The 22800-nt window shown below is 50.3% G+C and overlaps 1 protein-coding gene across 1 annotated transcript in view; it reads left to right on the plus strand.

Annotated features, from left to right (window-relative positions):
• Positions 1-1459: 1459 nt before the first annotated feature.
• ARHGEF4 (Rho guanine nucleotide exchange factor 4) overlaps positions 1460-22800 on the plus strand; it is a 382985-nt gene continuing 361644 nt past the window's right edge. The window contains 1 exon segment of the mRNA XM_027964663.3: positions 1460-1561. Within this exon segment, the coding sequence (XP_027820464.2) occupies positions 1523-1561 (39 nt within the window). The 5' untranslated portion in view covers positions 1460-1522.

Below are 22800 nucleotides of genomic sequence, written 5' to 3' on the forward strand. Positions count from 1 at the left end.
AGAAAAGGGCTTAGAAGGGAAGGCCAAGATTATGCAATTTCTTTGCTCCCACCACCAGGGGCCTCAGGGACATCTTCTCACAAGGTCCATGGATTCCAGGAAACAGGCAACCAAAACTTTCAGGTGATCTCAAGGCTGCCCCCTCTGCTCCCACACCCCACAAATTCTAGCCATTTACCTCCAGACTTTCTGCCCTACTCTGACTGCTCTGAGGATCTGGGAGAAGCAGAGAGAGTTGGGTGCGGGGGAAATCACAGTCTGCCAGGCAACACTGGACAGGTCCTGCTGACCAGGAACAGTATTCAAGGGGACCAGAAATTGGGTGATGCAGCAAGCATGGGCAGGGGCATGCAAAGCCAGTCTGAGCAGGTGCTAAGCCTCCATGAGACAATCCCAGAGGTGGTGGGATTGGAGCGGGACTGCAGTATGACACTCATGAGCCCTTGGCACATGTCTTTCTTCGGGTTCTTCCAGCTTAAAACTATCTTTTAAAACAGCATGCTTGGGGCTGGTGCATGGGGATGACCCACAGAGATGTTATGTGGAGGGAGGTGGGAGGGGGGTTCATGTTTGGGAACACATGTAAGAATTAAAGATTTTAAAATTAAAAAAATAAAAAACTAAAAAAAAAAATTTTTTTTACAACTGTAAATCCAGGCTGGATGGTGATTCTCAGGTCTTTTCTTTTGATTTGAAAAGAAATTAAAATAAACTCATTTGTGTTTGGGCATAGAAGTCTTGTGACCATCGTGGCTAATGGGAGCGTGTCTCCTGGGCGTGGGCGGGCCTCATCTCCTTAAAACCCACAAAGAAAACATTCAGGATTTCCCCTTGCTGCTTAGCAGAAGGCAGCTCTCCTCTACCCACGAGAGGATTCTCCATTTGCCCCCTACCTGCCGGAGCATATATCTAGAAAGGAGGGGAGCCAGAGTGGGTCCTGGACCCAGAATTTGGGTCTAGGGACTCCATTCCACACTGGCCTTGCCTCTCACTGGGGGCCTGATCGCCTACGTGTTGCTGACCGTCTCTGGGATTCAGTGTCTTCAACTGGCAACTGAGAAAGCTGGGCAAACGCCCTGAAATTTCTCGAGGTCTTCGACGGAAAAGGCCGCCCTCCCCACGGAAGGGCAGGGACTCCACAGGTGAGTCGCAGGTCGCTGGCGCGCGCGCCGCGTAGAACGCGAATGCACGCCTCTGTGTGGTGTTTGTGCAGAAGTGCGGAGCGCGTTCTTTCTTATTAACACTCCCAGGCTCCGGGTCTGCCCAAGAACTCAGCTGGCACGGGGGGCGGGGGGCGTGGGGGTGCTCGCTGGGGCGCAGAGCCTTGTCGGCCGCCAGATCCGGCGTGCGTCCGTGGGTCTCGGCCGCGGCAGCGGCCCTGGGGTGCTAGAGCGGCCGGACGCGGGAAGGCGGGGCGTCCGGGCGACCCGGGCGGGACGCGCGCTGGACGGGGCGGGGCGCGCGCCGGCGTTAGGGGAGCCTGGCTCGGCCGCTGGGCTTTCGGTGCTGCGAGCGGGCCACCATGCTCAGCGTCCTGCACTTCCTCCGGAGCTTATTTAAGGTGAGACGCGGCATCCCCCTGGCCCCTGCGGGCGCTGGGCGGCCGATGGCTATGCGCTGGGAGCAGAGCTGGTGCACGCCGCTGCGCTCCGAGCTTCCCGCTGGGCGCCGGGTGGTTAGGGGCACCCAGGGCGCTCCCTGCCGCCTCCAACTTTCTAAAGTGCAGATCGAGAGAGCGTGTCCGCCCCGATGTGGGAAAGGAGAGGTGTCCATCAAAGGTAGGTTGGACGGCAGGCCAGGGTCAGCATTGGTGAGACAGACGCCGAGTGCCCGGCCTCCCTGGCACCTGCTCACCCTCGCTCGGCTCGCAGGGCACAAGTCAGCCTAGGCTCCTCCGAGCAGGACCACCGATTCCGGGAAGGACGGCTTGTGCCTGATCCAATCGTGCCCAGGAAGGAAGTCGTTGATATTTTTATTACCCAGGCTGAGGGGACCGGAGGTACCCAGGGAGCATATCAGCCGGGTTGGGGCATCGTTTTGAGAAAGGGATGTCTAAGCGCGGGAAGGAGAACAGGAACCTGGGGACTTTTAGACTTCTGCATGAAGTGCCCCTCTGCCCAGGCCGGAATCTCCAGACTGCTCATTAGTCAAGTTTCTCTGGGGCACCCTTACCTTCCATGCCCGGAAGGGGACCCTGTGGTGAGTAGTTGGCTGCAGATTGCCTACCTCCGCCTCCACAGGTGAGAAGCCTGGGACCGTGGTGGGAGGCAGGATGGGGTTGGCTCTGCCTGAAGCCAACTGCATAAAAAAGAAGAGGCAAAGAATTGTTACAGAGTGGCAGCCCCTCAGTAGGCAGCCAAACATTGGGGCCTGCCAGAGCATGGAACTGCCCATGGTGGGAGGGGTCGCTCTACTTGGCTCTGAGACCGTTTTCTCCTAGAGTGCAGACTGAAGGGTCCAGGTAAAGGTCTCTGGCTCTGAGAGCCCTGGGGAAAGTGGCTGGAAGCCAAATGACCTAGAGATGCGCTAGCAGGAACCCTGCCCTCAGCCAGTCTGGAAGAGCAGGCTGAGAATCAGTTCACACCACAGGAATAATTAATGCATACATTAGGAGGGGAAAGGGATGGAGCCTTTCAGCAACTGGTATTAGTGAGTGATGTTCTTTGGTGTTCTTTGAAGAACAGGGGAATGTAGCAGGTGTCAGGGCTGTAGCTCTGAACACACAGACCCCCCCTTATCCTCCTTTGCATTCTGATTCTGTTACTGACAAGCTGTACAGACTTGGTGCCATCACTTAACCATGCTGGTCTTTGTTTGCCTATTTGACAAGTGTGGACAACAATTCCACACCTTTCTAGGTAGGTATGAGGATCTTATTACAAACCATACACGTGTTTCAGAGCACTGAGCCAAGGACCTTGCTCCTTTTCCACTCATGGCAGTGGTCACAGGCCACCCAGGTGAGGGGAAGTTTGCTGCGCAGAATCAGGAGCACAGGAAACAGGCAAGGGTGACTTGGGAGGAGGTCACTGGGCCTCCCAGGGCCTTGCCTGCCTGCTGAGTGGGAGCCTCCTAGGAAGGGGGCCCTTTGACTAAATATTCTCATGGGACGCACTCTCTTCACATTCCTAGCCTGTCCCCAGCACCCGCTGCCTACCCTAGGGTCCCCAGAGTCTTAACACATCTCAGACCTCCCTCTGTGCATACCATGGGAATGAGTAGATGTGCCTCTCAAAGGATGTCCTTTCTGCTGCCCTGCAGAGCCACCCTTGGGAGGAGCCTTGAATGCCACGGTAGGTAGTCCACTTCTGGCTGTGCAGGTATATCTTGCGGAGCCACCATGTAAAGACCATTCACACATGTGTTTCCTTTAGACACTAGTCATAACGAATGCCCCATGGGGCCACAGGAGTGGGAAGTAGAGGGAACCACCTCCTGACCTCTCCTGAGCCTGGGCCTGTACTGACCACTTGGTGATAAGTAACTGACTTGGTTACTTGCCTGATCAAGAATGCTGCTCCATCCTAGGGAACTCAGATCACTGGAGTCCCACAGTCAGACTCTGTTAATAGAGACACAGTCTCCACCAAGGTCCAGGAGCAAGAGCAATCCATCAAACCCCAGTCCCCAGCTGAGACTTCTGTTGGGATTTGTTCTGCTCTAGGCACGGTGTGAACTCAGTCTTGTGACAGAGCTTCTCACAGTGCAAGAAGAGCGGAGAACCTGCTCGTGGCCTTTGGGATCACCCAGCAGATGAGTTGGAGCAGCACACCTAAGGGAAAATAGGTTGCTTCTAAAACCCAGACATCTGCCCAGCGCTGTGCATCTCTCTTGAGGGTCAGGTGCTGAAGTCCAGCAGCATGCCTTTCATTTTCAAAAGGCTTTCCAAAATGTTCCAGACAACTGAATACCTCTGCTGCCTGCCTGGATGTTTCACTGAAGTAGAAGTTCTTTCTGTTTTCATACTATGCATGTTGCTCAGTTGTATCCAACTCTTTGCAACCCTATGGAAAACAGCCTACCAGGTTCCTCTGTTCATGGAATTTTCAAGGCAGTGATTGATACTGGAGTGGGTTGCCATTTCTTTCTCCAGAGGATTTTCCCGACCCAGGGACTGAAACCCCGTCTCTTTAGTCTCCTGCATTGGCAGGCAGATTTTTTCTTTTCTTTTTTTTTTTTTTTTTTTTAAATCACTGTGCCACCTGGGAAGCCTCTCTGTTTTCATTTTTAAGTTACTTTTTATTGGAGAATACAATGTTGTGTTAGTTTCTGTTGTACAGCAAAATGAATCAGCTGTATGTATCCATATATCCTCTCTTTTGTGGATTTCCTTCCCATTTAGGTCACCACAGAGAACTGAATAAAGTTCCTTGAGCTATACAGTATGTTCTCATTAGTTATCTATTTTATACATAGTAGCAATAGTATATATATCAGTTCAGGTCAGTTCAGTCGCTCAGTCGTGTCCGACTCTTTGCAACCCCATGAATCGCAGCACACCAGGCCTCCCTGTCCATCACCAACTTCCGGAGTTCACCCAGACTCACGTCCATCGAGTCATGTATATGTACATATATATGTATCAATTCCAATCTCCCAGTTCCTCCCACCCCTCTTTCACGCCTGTGTCCATATGCTTGTTCTCTATGTCTGTGTCTCTCTTTCTCATTTGCAAATAAGATTGTACCATTTTTCTGGATTCCACATAAGTGCATTAATATATGATATTTGTCTCTCTCTTTGTGACTTCACTCTGTATGACAGACTCACGGAATCTTGGCCCCACACTCTAGTCCACATCGGGGTACCTTGCTAATTGCTGTTCTCCAAGCCCTGTCAGTGTGGTGGTACCATAGACCAGCATGAGGTCTTTAGAAGCAGGAAGGTCAAAGTCTCTGCTCACTAAATTATGGCACAGAATCAGCAGAGCCCTGAAGCAGGGCAATGAAGCTATGCTGTGCCTCTCACAGGGAAAGTGACTGACTCGTGCTGATCCCTATATCAGCAGTTGAGACAAGAAATACATATACACACAGGTACACTTTTTGCCAAATCCATGGACAAGGACTGTAATACATTTGTTCCATTTGGGGAGATTGCTTGTGGGTCAGAACAGGAGAATCCAAACAGTTAAATGTAAACTGGTCCACCGGCATTTGCAAGGCCCCATGTCTTCTGAACAAGCCGAGCTGGGATGTTGAACAGGGCTGCAATAGGGGGTTTCTGTCCTCCACTGCGATTTCTCAGTTGCCAGAGCTGAAGTGTCGCTTTTGATCCCCTGTTTTGGATGGGTGGGGGTGTTCAGAAGCTTCAGTTAGCCTTTCTTCCCACAGTGTCTCCACATCATGAGTGAAGGAATGGAGGTGGGGTTTCCACAGGGACTGAGCATGTCTTTGCCAACTGAACACTGTGGAGCTGGGAAAATCTCTGGAGGACAGACTCAGGATTCCAATGGGCTACCATGAGGTGGATGCATGGGAAGGCTCCATTTATGACCTGGCATGCCTTCCACTTCTTGTAGGCCACGAATTCATATTAGAACGGAGCCAGTGTTCACTAACTTCTGAAATGTCCAGGTGTTTCTCTGTATGGAGCCTTCAGAAGATTCATAGTACTACTTGCTTAGGATGTTATTGCAGGTAACCAGCCTCCTCCTCACTGAAGGAATTCTGGATCTGTTGTCTCAAACCTGGGAGTTAGGCAAGGGACAGTGAAGTTTAATCAATAAATATTTATTGAACATCTACTATCTTCCAGACACTGTTTTAGGCACAGTAAGAACTTTTTTTTTTTTTTTTTTGCATTTTTTCCAAAATATTGTGAATGAGCTCAGTCGTTCAGTCATGTTTGAATCTTTACAACGCCATGGACTGTGTCCCACCGGGCTCCTCTGACTTTGGGATTTTCCAGGCAAAGATACTGGAGTGAGTTGCTTTTTCCTACTCCAGGGCATCTTCCCAATGCAGGGATCAAATCTGCATCTCCTGCATTGGCAGGTGGATTCCTCACCACCTGGGAAGCCCTTTCAGAATTACACAAGTCCAGCAGGACCCCACTGGCGTTGCCCGTCCACTTCAGTCCTGGTACCCCCAAAGAGCTGTGACATCAGAACAGTCATTTTGGCTTCTGGCACTGTAACACTCTTTCTCATCCTCTGTCATCCAATCTGCCACTGCCCCATCTGCCACCACCAAAGACCGCATTTCTCATCAGCATCACCAGTGGATAAAGAATAGCGTCTATGGCAATTTTCCAAGATGCTGACATTCTCCTTGCCAAAGTAGGTGTCTGTACCTCTGTGTCTTTTGGCTTTATAGGGGACACAGTTAGGGGGTTGTGAGCAGATTGCTCTTGGTAAATCCACCCCAACACTCTGTCCCTTAAGGTATTTGGACTCCTTCAAGGAATTTCTGCCTTGTCCATTTCAATTCATGAGCCAATAGCAAACTGAGGTTTTATTCAACCAGCAGGTCACCTGCTGGAGCACACCTTGGGTACTGGAACTAGCCTGCTACCTCCAGAACAATTGCCTGCACCCAAGTTAACATTATTCCTGACCCACAGTGCTTTTCTTCCCTCCCTGGCCAGACGCTCTTACAATCCATTCCCATCTGTTTCCCCAGATTTTTGCCAGTGCATGTTGGCAAAGTGATAATTTTCTGGAACATGAACCTTTTCCTCCGTAGTCTGAGTTGGTAACTGGTTCCCATGGCCATGCTGAGATAAGCCTCTGTCTTTTGTTCTGGAGGCAGGGAAGGGGGCAGGGGTGGATGTGAGGGGAACAGGTCTCACTTCACAGGGGAAAATGATCACAGGTTCTTGCAGCAGTCAGAGAGAGAATCAGGGGCTGAGTTTGTGACTCTCCTAATAGATGGCCATTGCTAAGGCCAGGGGTCTCAGGCTTTTCTGGACAATGCTCTGAGTTTCATTCAAGGAACAAGGAAGCAGTCATTCAGCTCCCCAGTCCACACGCTGAGAGAATCAGACTGGTCTTGGTGCAGGGTTATCTCAGGCCTGGGGCTGCAAAAGAGAGGAAATACTTCATGTTCAGTCAGAGAGTCCTGGGAGCTCAGGGGTTTGAGTTTGTTGTCCTCCGTCTTTAATCTGGCTGGGGCAGTTAGAAATGACACAGTCACCCCACAGTGCTTGAGATCTTCATGCCTTTCCCTCAGTTTTCATAGCAAGGTCACTTTTCCCTCCAAAGCCCCTAGTAGACTTAGACACAGCTGATTGAATTAAGGGTTTGCCATGCATGCGGTGAGGTGCTGGAGTTTTGTAACTTAATGCCCAATATATTTTCACTGCCTTTGGCCTAAAATTGATGGATTAACCAATCCTAGCACTTCTCCCACTGCTCCTTTCTTTAAGGGTTTATTATCTATAATCACCCTAGTAACAGTTTCTTTATTAGTGAAGGCTCTTGGTTGCAAGACAAAAATGAACTCCAGTTAAGTGGAAAAAGAAAAGGAACTATCCTGTCAAGGTATGGATAACTTCCAGGATCCAGCTTGGGCAGGGATCAGGAGAGGTGGGGCACAGTCAGTCCTGCTCAACAGGCCAACTGCTGAGGGCGCCTCTGGCGGGGCTATGTCCAGACACTCAGCTCTGCCTCTCCTCTCTGAGAGTGTCTCCACCTTCCTCTTGCAGGCAGTTAGGTCTGTTCTCAAGAGCCACTGGAGCTGGGCCCAGGCTGCCCTCTGGAGGGTGGGAACAGAGGGAGTCTGCCCCTTTCTGTTTCCAAGATGGGTGGGTCCCAGTTTCTCAACTGTCCGAAGAGCCCCTCTGACCCCAGTCAGGACTGTTGTTCAGATGCTGGGCAGGGAAGCAGTAAATGCCCCCATGAAGTTAAGGAAAAGTCCCACCAGGTCTCAGCCTACCAACCTTGGTGGTAAGGGGTGTGTACCCCAGTTCCTAGGGGCATTTGCTAGGGAGTCACCCACATGTTTCAGCTCTTCTGGGTAAAGGTTACACTAGGCACCTGAAACCACAGACACTCTGCCCCTCGAAGAGGTCATGAGGAGGCTGTCCCCTGAGTCCTAAAGAGGCCGGTCCCTTGGGATGACAGAGAGGGACGTGGGCAGCTCTGGGAATCAGCTGCCTGCCAAGAGACCCTCAGTACCAACCCAGGGCTGCTGCTTTCCCACCACCCAGGACTCTGCCATCCTCGGCCATGGTGCTGCTCAGGGACCTGGTGCTTCTTCTCTGCTCTGGAGCCATCTCTCCCACATGGCCCTTCACAAGCCTCAGACGTGGCCAGAGGCCAGAGGCCACCTCTGCTTTTGTTCCGGAGCCTCCTTCTGCTCCCTCTGCCAACTCAGGGAACATCCCTGACCTCAACAGCTCCTCTTCATCTAGCTGTTCAAAATATACTTCTCAAACACCTCCATATTCTGAGTCCTGCTGTCTCCCTCTGAGATGAAGGCTCTGAGAAGGCAGGGCTGGGGTTTGGAGCATAGTGTCCTGGGAAATGCTAGCCAAACCTGAGGAGTTCACCTGCAGAAGCAAAACCTTGGCCAGGTCAGTGTCTCAAGGGATCCCCTTGTCCAGGGGACCTTAGCTGGCCGACCAGGGTTGTCAGTTCTAGAGACATGTATTCCCACAACCTTCACTGCAAGCTTGGGCCAAGCTCAGCTCGGTCCTCTGGACTCTGGAGGCTTCGTCTCCCCACGTCTGGATGGCTATCCTCCTCTTGGCCACCAGCCAGTCGCAGCGGTCCTTTCTGGGCCAGCCTGAGACTTCAGCCACTCTCTGTAACATCAGGGGGGTGCTTTTGGTACTGTCAGGGCTTCCTGGCCCCAAATGTTTTGTTGGCTTCTCCTACCAGATAGAACTGGGCAGTGTCCCAGTGTCCCGAGAAGCGCTCTGTCTTTCGGGAGTCCTTTCATGGTTTCCTCGCCTCTGATATAGGCAGTCTCCTCCTTGCCAGTTGTAATACTGTGAGGTTCATTGGCTGCTCCGAGGCCCTCCTGGGTAACCAATGTGAGCTGTCTTAGGAGTGGGGGGGAGGCACTGCCTGTGAGGCCTTGCTGCCACTCATCTGTTGATCCATGTGCCACATTCAAGGACTAGTGCCCTGCCAAGGGTGCCGCCACACCACACCAGCTGCCACACCTTACCACCTCCTCCAGGATGTCTTCCTTGATGCTTCTTTCTCTCCCCTTTGGACCCTTCTCTGTGTTGTCTTTGCAGCTCAGCTTCCTTCAGTCATAGGAGCATACTGAATTATAATTGTCTCTCACTTCTCCGTGCACATGTTCATTTAAATTTAATTTTACTAAGGACCAACTGACTGTATGTTTCCATTTCGTACTGTCCTTAGAAGATTCCATGACTACACATCATGATTTCCTTTTTTCCTTAAGTTCCCAGCTTTTTCTCATGTATGACATGCCACAGACGATGACACAAAAACAAGCCATTTCATGCCCCATGTGCAACAGTGCTTCCACGTACTTAGTAATTAATGGATATACTAATTCAAAACTCGCCATACTTGATATTGGGAGGTAGGTTCATGAGTGTCCATTTTATTGTTATTTCATAGCACACATAAATACATTTCTGCTTTTGCGTATCATATACTGCATGTGTGCATGCCAAGCTGCTCAGTCGTGTCTGACACTTTGTGACCCCATAGACTGTAGCCTGCCAGGCTCCTCTGTCCATGCAATTTTCCAGGCAAGAAAATGAGTGGGTTGCCATTTCCTACGCCAGGGGATCTTCCCTGACCTAGGGATTGAACCTGCGTCTGTTGAGTCTCCTGCATTGGCAGGAGGATTCTTAACCACTCTGCCACCTAGGAAGCCTGTATCCCATATTGCATAATTTAAAAATCGACCATTTAGTAAACCAATCAGCACAAACAGGAAATAGGAAAAAAATAGAGAAAGCCTCTTCTGGTTCTTAATGAACTGCTGTCCATGAAGGATCCAGCATGGGATGGGGCAGGAGTTATCACCCATGGGCTGCAGCTGAGCCCTGGATCTCTTTCCTGTCTAGACAGCTGAGCACTGCAGGTAGGAGGGTGACATTCAGGACTGGATGGAGCCGTGCTCAGTGGCATCTGATTAAGTAAATGACAAGAAAATTATTTGAAGCACAAGTGACAGGTGGACGGACTGCTTCCTTCATGGCTCAGGCTGATGCAGCCAGGGCCCTGCGTGCCTGACATCCGAGGCTGCAGCTTTCAGCAAAGCTGCACATCGGAATCAGCAGCCACACAAACTGAGTGGATCAGAATCCAGACCCGGGGCCCAGGCCCCAGTTCCCGAGCTTGCAGATGACGCCAGGGCGTGGCTAAGCTCAGAAGCACTGCTCTACAGACCCTGGCGCTGCCTGCACTCTCCACTAGGACAGGGCCATTCTCAGGGATTCTCTGGACTGAAGAGAAGCTGAGGCCAGACCGCAGGTTTCCCTGTGACCTTCATACTGCCCTGATGTTCCCGAGGGGGCATATGCTCCCCTGTTGGCTGGAAGTGGCCATGGCTGAATCCCAGCAGCTTTCTGCTGTGGATCACTTCCCCCCAGGCAGCCCCAGTGCTGTGGGTGTTCGCCATGTACTGTGTGTACCAAATGGGCAATGTGTCTCTCCTGGCAGCTTTTGCCATGAGGTGAAGATTTCCTGAGCCTAAGAAGTGACGGAGCAGGGCCTGGGCTGGGAAGATGTACTGTGTGGTGCTGCCCCTCCTCCTGGGCCCCTGGCATTGGTAGTGGGCCTGGGGGTGGGGGCAGTATGGACCAGCTCTCCCATGGGGCTCAGGCACCTTCATTTGAAACTCTTCCACTTCTAGGGATGTTGTGAAAGTTAAATGATAATAAAAACATGGAAAAACCTGCAGTCACCCAGCATAGATTAAGCTCTCAACAGTTCTTACTCACCTCCTGTGTTTCTCCTTGCCCAGCTCTGTTTCTCTCCTCCTCAAAACAAATAGTTTTTCTTGTAACCAGTGGAGCTGAATGGAAGCCCATCTCCTGATACATGGCCACATGGGTGTGCTGCTCAGGCTGATGCTACACCAGCCTGCAGCTCCTGACACAGCTACAAGTTGAATTTTCACAGAAGAGCTCAGACCCTATGCCCAGAATAGTTGGTGAAGCCAGTCCTTGGAGCAGCCCAAGTCCTGGAAAGGGGTGTGAATATTGAGCCTTGTGAGAAAGTGAGAAGCAACTGAATGGAGGTGCACCCCTGCCTCAGAATACCACTTAGTGAGGGAGGAGGGGGCTGCTGGGACACGCCCAACCAGATGGATTTCCAGAGTTCTGGGAGTGGCCAGAATGCGGCATGGTTGTATTTTTCTAAAATTGCAGACAATACTCATAAGTCTCTAGTGACAGAAAGCAGAGTGTGGGACAGGTGGGGGCTGAAGAGTGGGATGGCAGAGAGACCTCAGCTGGTGGGGACATGAGACATCCGTTGCCTTCTCTGGTGATGGTTTCATGGTGTATACCATGTCAGAAACCCTCAAGTCCTACCTCTGATGTGGGCAGTTTACCTCGATAGATTCAGGGTCTCTCCCTGGCGAAATAGGACTGAAATCTCTTAGCTAGAGCATCTCAAAACATTCCTCCCTGCTTAAAAAATGATCCCCTTTCTCTCTTCACCCCCTTCCTGAGGTGCCATGGGTATAGAGACTACAGTGGTTCGGGGGCAGCGATGGCCAGGGAGATGGAGGCCTCATCTGGGATAGAGTCGGGGAATTCTGGTTTTGTCAGTGGATGTGTCCTCAGATCAAGGGTGCATTGTCTGGGTGTGTCATTTCTGGCTGTAAAAGGTTTAGGGCCTGGGGTGCCTGGTCATCTAGTGCCTCCACCCCGAGAGTCAGACATTGGGCTCCTGGGAGTGTCGAGTACCTCCCTGCAGCTGTGTGAGGTGATGTTGGTAAGGACTTGCTGCTGGAGTTGGCTTGTAGGTGGGTTTGGAGGGGTTTAAGGCAGCAGGGATGCTGTAAGGAAGCAGAAAGAATTCTGCGATTGAGTAATTCAGTAAATCTCACCCAGGAGGAAGTATGACTGGTCTGAGGCTAAACCTGGGATGGATGAAGCAGCAGCCATTGCCCAGAATAGCCAGCTGTTTCCTCTTTGTGACCTGCAGTGTGTGTTCTGTCTGTGCCCAGGTGTGAACAGGGGGGACTTTGTCACAACCCCGGAGTGCCTTGCCTGATGCTGATGCTTCATGACGTTGTTCATATTCCGCAGAAGGACACTGGGCTTCACCGTGACTCCAGGAGCGCTCCTGCATTTCACGGGCACTGTTGTCTTTCTTGCTTACTGGAAGTGAGCTGGGTGGATATCCAACCCCCGAGAGCTTTATCACAGATGCGTGCCAAGGCCCTTCCTGGCCCCAGTGACCCAGCTCTCCTGACGGTGCCCAGAAGGCATTTGGGAAAAGCCTTGGGGTGATTCTGTGCTTCTGCTGTGGACCATGGCATGGAGCCCGGCTTGTCTTCTTAACTTGCTGAGCCCAGCAGAACGGGTGCTCCGAGTCCCTCACCCCAACCCAGCCAGCTCCGGCCTCCAGAAGCAAGTCCACCCCTCCCACCCAGGAAGTGGGCCTTCCCAGCCCTGCCGCTGTCTGTGTTCTGCTCCTTGCTGACCAGGGGCAGCTAGCGACACTGCCTCTGTCCCAAAGCATCTGCTCCTCACTTGGTGTCTGAATTCCTCAACTGGGAAAAGCCAGAAGGAGATACGAGAGACCTTGTAAGATAGAAGGTTTCCACCATCACGGTAGACTTGGGATGGGGGGCACCCCATCCTAACTGTGAGCAGGGTGTGGCTCAGTCATCCAAATTTCATTTCCCTATAAAATGAGGGTAACAATCTGTCAGATCATGAGTTGGTAAGCTCACATTTGTAAAATGCATGGCCTGTGTACATTGAGTCTAGAAGACTCAGGCCCCTCAGAGGACTAGACCCCAAGGTGGGAACAAGTTTGGTATTCGGGGCCCTTCTGAGACTGCCTCAGTCTCTCCTCTCTTTGTGAGTTTTGGAGTTTATAAAATGTCAGGAGAGGATTCATCAGGGAAAACATTGGCTTAGAAAAGACACAGCCTCCACCCTAAGGGTGATGAGTAAGACACAGAGGATGGTGGGACAGGTGGAGGGCAGCCACCCCTGTGCCTGCAGCCTGCTGCCCAGCTCCCCCTTCCCCTCCTGATCGTCCCAGGGGCCATGCGGCTCTCCGCCTCCCCACACTGCTCATGGGGTCACTCCAAAGGACTGGCCGGGCCAGCTCCTTGCCAAAGACCCTGAGGGAGGCTCACCTCAACCTCTCTCTTGAGATGTACTGCAGCAAACCACCTTTCCTGGAACTTAAGACACACTTCTCAGAAAGCTCAAGCTGCATTCATAATTGATGTGTACATTTAAGAATGATTTCCTCTTCCTCTCAAAGGCTGTCACTAACTTTGCAGCATCTGTGCATGGAGGAAACAGAACAGTTGTAACTCCCCCTCGTGATCGGGACACACAATGCATGCATCTCCTGAGCTCCCAGTCCCAGCCCAACCCGGGAGGCAGATGACTTCCTGAAGAAACCTCCACTCCCAGGGCGTCCTCAGAGTGACTTGCCAGGATGGAGGGACCTTTCCCAGGGAGGAAGGAGGGGTCCCCCAACATTCCAGGAGAGGCTCCCACCAGCCCCAGGGCCTGCACCACATCTTCCTAGCAGTGAGTGTGATCACCATGATTTTGTGCCTCATGGACAGAGCAGCGGCCAACTTTTGGCTGAGCGTCTGCTGTGTCCCTCTTTGTGCAGGCAGTCACCTCTCAAGATACCTCAAGGGAGCAGGCATTTCTGGTGACCCATGTGTGTCTGCCAGAGAGCTGCTGATACAGCCAGCCATCACATTCAAGGACTGTTTCTCTGGCTCTATTCTCCTCCAATAAGGCTGGTTCTGAGACCCACCCCCAGCTTGTCTGTGGCCCCCAACCAGCACTAAATGGCTCCTGATTGGATTCCCAACTCCAGGTCCTCCAAATTGGCCATGTTCTTCTCTCCCTCTGGTGCAGCTGCACGTATGTCTGCCTAACACAGTAGACCATAGAGTACAGCACATGGTCGGTGGGCAGGGGAGCAGGCGGTAGGGGTGGCACAGCCTCTAGGAGGGGTGCAGCAGGCAGGCAAGTGTCCCTCCTAACAGAGGCCTCATCTGTAGATGAATGGACTCGAGCTCTCAAGGGTGATAAGCAGAGGAGTGAAGGTAGAACAAAACCCTACATTGACGCCCCCATTTTTCTGCCATGCTGGGCAGCCTCCAGCAATCTAGGCTTTCCAGTGAGACCCTTTGTGATGATATTCTTGGCGACCAGGCCTCTGCCATACATGTGCTTCTGTGTCTGATGGAGAACCCCCCTCCTTGCACAGGCATGGTGTGCCCCAGGCCCACCATGAGCCTTGGAGGAACCTAGGACCCCCAGGTGCAGGCCTGCCTGGGGCTGCCACACCCGCATCCCACCGTGAGAGGTTCTCTCAGTCCCTCTGAGTAGGTCTGTCTCTGAAACTGGAACGACAACCTGCTGAAGCCCCTGTGCAGGGCTGCAGAGAGGGCAGGAGGCAGTGAGGCTCTCCAGCTTTGTGCAGCTTGTAGCCACTATGGGCATGCAGGAGTGTTTGCACACGGAGAAGGTTGAGTACTGCCTGAGGCTGGGATGGAACCATCTCCCTGCTTTCCTTCTGTCTGGTGGCCTTGGGCGAGGCAGGGGAGGGGGAGGCATGGCAAGAGAAAAGCAGATCAAAAAGGGCATGAGTTAGGACTCGTCTGTAAATGGTGACAGGCATCACCAGGCCGTCCCTGGTGGGCAGGCTGAGCTGGTCTCTGTCTCTTCACTTCAGTGTTGGAGGAGAGCCTGTGAAGACCCCTGGGCCAGCCCTGGTTGGCATTAGTAATCTGTATGGTGTTGTTTCTCAGGCATTTATGTCTTCTCAGGGAAAGGAAGGCTACGCTCTTCCCCAGAAGAGACACAGCTAGGAGCCATGGGCGGGAATGTACTTCAGCTGGGACCTAGGAGCAGCTTGGTCTTGAGGAGACTCGCTCTACGGCGGGTGAGGAAGGCCAGTCCCACACCCCTGCTAGGAAGGGACTGCTGCCAGGGCTTGGGTAGGTGGCCTCACTGCCTCTGGTCAAAAGAATGGGGCAGGGCAGGCGGGGGCCTGCAGGGAAGCCGCAGGGCAGCAGGTCAGAGACTGGCTCAGGGTGCTCACATGAAGAGACACAGTCACATCACCACCACGGATATGCATGAACACACAGCCACTGTAGCCTCTCGACTACCGCCATTACCAGATCCTCTGTGACCCGGAGAACCCACCCTCCCTCTCAGGGCCTGTGGACGTGGCTCACAAAATAATGGGGACCTTCAGACTTGTTCTTCCCATCTCTGGGGACCCAGTAAGGCTCACGTGAGACACCAGTAGGTACCAGAGTTGGGGAGTCAGAAAGACCTTTCCAAACTCAAACACCACCACTTAGCAGCCTGGACAAGTAGCTATTCTGAGCTTCAGTAAGGAAATCTGCAGGAAAAAACAGGAACACCAGCCACATTTTAGGATGAAATACTGTACATAAGGTACATGGATAGCATCTCATGCGTATCTGCCATCACATGTTATTTTTATAATGCTGTTGCTTAGTAGCTGAGTTGTCTCCGACTCTTTCTGTGACCCAATGGACTGTAGCCCTGCCAGACTTCTCTGTCCATGGGATTTCCCAGGCAAGAATACTGGAGTGGGTTGCCATTTCCTTCTCTGGGGGATCTTCCTGACCCAGGGGTTGAATATGTGTCTCCTGTGTTGGTAGGTGGGTTCTTTACCACTGAGCCACCTGGGAAGCCCTGTTTTTATAACAGGAAAGACAAACATAACAGGAGAGACAATTTTCATTCAGAGTGTACCGTGCAGCTGCCCTCTGGCAGGCTCAGTGCTGGGGGCTAGAGTCCTAGAGGGGCTGACATGCTCCCCCTGGGGGAGCCTGAGTCTGGTAGGAGAGACAGCTAGGCCCATGACAGCAACAAGGGCAACAACAGCTTCACCTCCACAGCTAGGGATTTGACAGGGAGTGGTGGTGCTGGAGAGCCCTGGAGAGGAGGCACTCAGCCCTGCCTGGGAAAGACGGAGACTCCTGAGGAGCCAGGTGGGTAAGAAGCACTAATGTGAGGCCCCATGCACCTGTATGGATTCCTGATACCCAGGGAAAACTGAAGAGTGAGCAGGGGAGCCTGTGAAGGAGGCAGAACAACATGCCTGAAGGTGAAGAATCAGTACTGGGGCATCTTAGGAGACGCCCAGGTGTAAGGAGAGGCTGCGAGAAGTGAGGATGCAGAGCGTTTGTATGGGCAGTGGAGAGCCCAGGGGGTGACACCAGTTGTGGATGTGCCGAGACCTGAGGCAAGGGCTGGGGGGCACAGGAGCCCACCCCTTCTCAGGGCAGGATGTCCTTGTCCTGCTCAGAGCCGAGGAGCAGGACAGAAGAGGGCTTAGTGGGAAAAGGGCAGAGCCACCGCAGCCAACAGGACAATATTAGAAGATTCATTGCTCTCCTGGGCCCAGAGCAAGCTCCTCTCCCCTAGGGATCCTGGGCCTGCCACCTATACAGGCCAAGAAGTTTCTCAGGTTTCAGAGAAGAAGCTGTCTCCTTCTGGAAGCTTGACACACCCAGATCAGGAAACTTCCATTATGGTTCACCTGGCAAGAGCCCATGTGTCTGGTTCCTTGGATTTCCTGGTTTGGCATTTTCCAGTAGACACCTCTGTAAGGCATCACAAGGGACTCCCTGGCTCCCCCACAGCCATCCTAAGGCCCAGCCTGGAGTCTTCTGGAGGGAATCCCACACAGTAGCCCACACTCTGATGCTAACAGGCATGTAGCTGATAATGAGCGTGTGATGGCAGAAAATTCAGAATAGATGGCAGAGGGAAGAGGGTTGAGCCACCCCATTACTCATGATGTAATTGTGTGGCTTCAGAGATAGCTGCTGCTGCTGTTGCTAAGTCACTTCAGTCGTGTCTGACTCTGTGTGACCCCACAGACGGCAGCCCACCAGGCTCCCCCATCCCTGGAATTCTCCAGGCAAGAACACTGGAGTGGGTTGCCATTTCCTTCTCCAATGCATGAAAGTGAAAAGTCAAAGTGAAGTCGTTCAGTCGTGTCCGACCCTCAGCGACTCCATGGACTGCAGCCTTCCAGGCTCCTCTGTCCATGGGATTTTCCAGGCAGGAGTACTGGAGTAGGGTGCCATTGCCTTCTCCGTCAGAGATAGCACTTGACCTAATTCCACCTTTTCATCTGTAAAACACTACTTCACAAGCTTGTTGTTTGGACTTAGCTACGAGGTGAGATTTGAAGGAGGCATGTAATGCTGACTCCTTTCCTTTCCAATCTTCATCACATGGCAGACTACAAAGCACAGTCTTTGACTTTAGTCTTTCGCTGGACCCTGTGAGGCAATCACGGTCCAGGGTGGGGCTGCTGAGACATGTGTGGGCTGACCCAGGTGTCTGTGAGCATCAGCTCTAAGGAGCAGCCATTTCTCGACTTTTCTTGAGCTGTCTTGTGTCTCCACAGCACACTCTCCCTCTCTACAATGTGAGTGGTGCAGAACTTGGGGAGTGGGCCTGTCACGAGCACCTTCATTTGGGTCCACTGTTGTGTGCAGGCTACATGAGCCCTAGCAACATCCCAGCCACTGTGGGAATACAGTGTGGGTCAGGTGAATTGAGGGCACAGCCATAATAAAATACAATGAAGTCAGCCCTGAAAAATGGAAAGGCTGGTGCCAGAACTTCTGAATCCTAGTCCTAGCTTTGCTGTTACCTTTTTGTGTGATTCTGGGCAAGTCATTAAACCTGTGGGACAAGGAGTCTCAGTCCTCTCCCCTGTCAAATACGAACATCCTCTTTCCTGCTCTCCTCATGGGTTTTTGTGATGACTCAACTGATGACACAGGTGGGAATCACTTTGGAAAAAAAGAAATATATTCAATACAAGAGAAATTATTTTAGAAATTATGGGGTATCCAAACAAAATGGTAATAAAATTATGTCATAAAATAATACTTGGGGCCGCCCCCTCAGGATTCCTCTGGTCATGCCAGCAGGGAGGGCGCCTCCCTCCCGTCATGCAGGCGGCGGCTTCCTCACCCTGGGCCAGCCCGCACGCCTGCCTGCACCTGCACCTACAGGGCCGCTGCCTGCTTTCCTGTAGTTGTGGACTGTTGTGTAAAGAGAAGGACTGACCATGTGCACTGAGGAGAAAGGGCCAGAAGAGTGGGTAAAGCTACAGGAGAGGTGCGGGGGTTTTCTGAGTGCGAAGTGTGAAGACCAGGATGTCACTGCAGGAACCTTAGTAACACCCAGAGCCTGGTGTGAGAGGGTGCCTTTTTTTTTTTTTTTTTCAATTGAAGGGCTGCAGCGTGGCTGCTAAGGCAAGTGCATTTATGGGTAGGCTGGAAGTAAGGGGTCTTATCTGATGACCTCTTTTCCCAGGAAGAAGGCAAAACCTTTCCCCTAGTGAAGAAGTGTGGGTGTAGGATGCCTCCTGCAGGGAGACGCGTGGATGAGTGCTCTCTGAAGTTCACTGTAGATAATAGTGGTCCAAGGTTTGGTTCTGGACTCAGCACGTGTCTGTAACCACTTGTGTTCCTCCCCATTGACAGTGTGAAAATCTGCTCTTTGGGCTTGCCTATCCTTTAACATGCTTTCCTCAGCCAGAGGAGTGTATGGCTCCTATATGTGATTTTGTAATAAAGCTTTAATTTTATTTTTTTTCTTTTATTTATTTATTTATTTTTTATTTAATTTTAGTTTTTTATTTTTTAAATTTTAAAATCTTTAGAATAGATTATGAGCTTCCCAGGTGGGTCAGTGATAAAGAATCTGTCTGCCAAGCAGGAGACTTGGGTTCAATCCCTGGGTAGGCAAGATCTCCTGGAGAAGGAAATGGCAACCCACTCAAGTATTCTTGCCTGGGAAAAGAAGAGCCTGGAGGGCTACAGTCCATGGAGTCGCAAAGAGCCAGATGTAACTAAAAAACAATTAGGATTATAGAAAAATTGCAACAATGCAGAGTTCATGTGTACCCTACACCCAGTCTGCCCTGTTGGTGACATTTTATATGTCTGGTATATTTGCCACAGTGAGTGAATCGATTTTTATATGGAATTACTTATATTTTATTTATTTCCAAACATTCTTGCTATGGCCTTTTCAGTTACCTTTGACCATGGGAGGAATTCTTGTTTACTCATGATTTAGGAACTTGAATCAATAATTTGAATTGTCTTCCTCACTTTTGGGAGTTTCTCTATTTCTTATCTCCTGTGGATGTCGGAAAAAATGCTGTAGAGAAAAATAAATATCAATTGGAATTTTATCGAGTCAATATGACCCTGGTGTCAGTTATACGTGTTTTTCTTAAAAAGTATTATTACCTAGCAAATGCAGTTTGACAGAAATCTTTTTAAGAAAATGGTTTCATGAGGGATAAATAATGAAAAGGAGGCTTCCCTGGTGGCTCAGGGGTAAAGAATCTGCCCACCAAATGCAGGAGACACAGGTTTGATCCCTGGGTTGGGAAGATCTCCTGAATCCACTCCAATATTCTTGCCTGGAAAATCCCCTGGATGGAGGAACGTGGTGGACTACAAGTCCATGGGGTCACCAAAGTCATGTGGACATGACTTAGTAACTAGATAGCAACAACAAAATAATGAAAAGCGTGTTTTGTTTTGTTTTGTTTTGTTTTGTTTTGGTGAAAGATGCTGTATCATCTGTGCCCCTATCCTCTGTGCCTCTAGATGGCACCAATTTTATACTGGCCTAAAGTTTACAGTCCATTCAGTTTGGAATAAAAAGTCTCCTCTCTTTTTTTAAAGACTAATATGTTATGACATGAAAAAATGTTCACAATATACTGTTAGGCAATTTCATATTTGAAACAAAGATCTGTGCATGTGCTACTGTACATTAAAGTGCTAAAACTACAGGCCAAGCCCTGTTTCAGGTGCTTGGGAATCTAGTGGAACAGGCTGAAACCCCTGCCCTGGGATCCTATGCGAGGGGGTGGTGGGCAAGAAATGTACATACATTCCACAGAGGGAAGTTCCATAAACCCAGGGCATTACACCCTGCCTCTTCCTAGGAAATGGTGTGGGGTGCACCCTGGGGAAGCTCTATCCCAGGCAAGTATAGCTGAGAAGACAGGGCTCCAACTCCTCTCACCCCCAGCTCCCAGCATGGTGCTATGGTTTTACCCCAGCGGGGGCAAACTGCTGATATTCTCTACCCCTAACCCCATGTTGCAGGAACTCTGTCCTGGTAGCTTCATGAGTTTGGAATCCCCAAGATCACCTTCAGGCTTGATAATTCACTAGAAGAATTCATGGCACTCAGAAAAGCTATTGTACTCATTTTTATGGTTTATTACAGAGAAAATGTTAGTTGGGGTGGCTCAGACAGTAAAGGATCTGTCTGCAATGCAGGAGACCTGGGTTCAATCCCTGGGTCAGGAAGATCCCCTGGAGAAGGCAATGGCTACCCACTCCAGTATTCTTGCCTGAAGAAAAGGGAAAGGGTGCATAGGGAAGAACCCAGATATCCTCTCCAGTGGAATCACACATGCAGTGCTCAATTCTCCCAGCAAAGATGTATGGCATGTATGCTGCTAAGTTGCTTCAGTCGTGTGCGACTCTGTGTGACCTCAGAGACGGCAGCCCACCGGGCTTCCCCGTCCCTGGGATTCTCCAGGCAAGAACACTGGAGTGGGTTGCCATTTCCTTCTCCAATGCAGGAAAGTGAAAAGTGAAAGTGAAGTCGCTCAGTCGTGTCCGACTCCTAGCAACCCCATGGACTGCAGCCTACCAGGCTCCTCCGTCCATGGGATTTGCCAGGCAAGAGTACTGGAGTGGGGTTCCATTGCCTTCTCTGACAACATGTATAGAGGTTGTCAACCAGGGTAGTTCATTATGTCCAGGGTTTTTATTGGTGTCCTTCAAGCATGGAGTGGCCGTATGACAAACCTTAGCTACTCAGGCTCTAGTCTCCCAGAGGTCAAATGGATATAGCATGGCCACAGGTCAGGCATGCAAAAACACTCTTACCCAGCAGGATACTGGAAGAACTCAGAGGTCATCTCTCAGGAAACTGTCCTTTCTTTGGAGTGTTCTTTATTTGGTTTGAGTGATGCAAGTCTGCTAAGTCAGCTGTTTATTGGTGACTTCAAGAAACAAGCAAATGAAAGAAGGAGGAAAATTTAATAAAGAGACAGCTAAGAAGCGTCCTCCTGGGATCACAGTAAATCCTGTGAGTTGGGAAAGCGGTGGGCATGTGTGACTGCAGGCACACAGAAGGAACCATAGAAGGATGTGGGCAGATGCGGGGACATTCTCCAAATCACGCACAGATCTGCCAACACAGGGTAGAAGCCTCATCAGCACAAGCGACCTAGCAGAACCTGTGACCAAACACTGAACAGAGACCTATTCTTGCCCAGGTACAACTCCCAGGAAGCCATGCTTTAAAATATAAATGTACACATCTCTGGACTTCTGGAAGATTGTGTACATTCACAAGGCTGTGCCCCCTCAAGAGTGATCAGAGAAGAAAAAGTAAGACAAAACTGTAAACTCCCTGAACTGTGATGGTAGCTTCTACGCCACATGCATCTAATGGTAAATTGTTGTTGACCTAAAGCAAATAGACAGCCAGACATTTCTCCAACAAAGATGATTTTATTTGGGATCAGCAGAGAATTGCAGTTTGGGGTCTGCAAACATGGTGAGCCACGTGCATGTCCCTGCATAGCAAGCGAAGCAGACACTTTTACAGAGGGTGAAAAGAAGTTGGGAGGGTGATGGCAAATAAAGAGCTCAGGGCTTTTCATTGGTTGAGTTATTATCAGGATAGAAGAGGAGCCTTCTTCTGGAGCTCTGTAGTCATCACAGGGTGTGAGACCACTCTCTTCTGGTCTCCAGTCCCTATTTAATTGAAGTTTCTGTTTATTAATTTTTTACACGTAAAAATCTAGCAAGTCATGAAAACTTAAGCACAACCTTTGGCCAATAAGTATAACCCCTATGTAACCTGGTTAAAAGAAAAAAAGAGAGAAAAAATCCTGAAGACGGATATCAGAGACTGCACACTGCTGGAGTGGATTTTGCAGGTTTGTTCAGTCAAGTTACTAAACAAGAGAAAAAAAAAATTGACCAAACAACAACATTAATAGTCCAGAGAAGGAGTATTAATATCCGGAGTTGCTACAATATATTATTTGAGAAGTCCAATTTTCAACAAGATCAGTAGCAAAAAAAAAAAAAAAACCAACAACAAACAAACAAAAAACAAACAAACAAAAAAACACATGCAAAGAAAATAGGAAAGCGTGACCCATACACGAGGGAAAAAAGCAAGCATAGCATCACCTTGAAGGGGTGGAGATGGTGGCCTCAGCCAGCAAAGACTACAAAGCAGCTGTCATAAAGATGTTCAAAGCACTAAAGGAAATCATGCATAAAGAATTTAAGGAAGGTGTGATAATAGTGTATCATCAAATAGAAAATGTCATTGGAGGTATAGAATATAAATACTAACCAATGGGAATTCTGGAGTTGAAAGTACAATAACCAAAATGAAAAATTTACTAGAGGGGAAATTCCCTGGCAATCCAGTGGTTAGGACTCTGCACTTTCTCTGCCAAGAACCTAGGATTCAATCCCTGGTCAGGAAACTAAGATCCTGTAAGTGGTACAGTGCAAGAAAAAAAAAAAAAAAACTGGAGAAAGAAGAACAGATTAAAACCCAAGCAAAAAAATA

The sequence above is a fragment of the Ovis aries genome, chromosome 2 (assembly GCF_016772045.2).
Source record: "Ovis aries strain OAR_USU_Benz2616 breed Rambouillet chromosome 2, ARS-UI_Ramb_v3.0, whole genome shotgun sequence".
In the NCBI taxonomy this organism is placed as follows: Eukaryota; Metazoa; Chordata; class Mammalia; order Artiodactyla; family Bovidae; genus Ovis; species Ovis aries.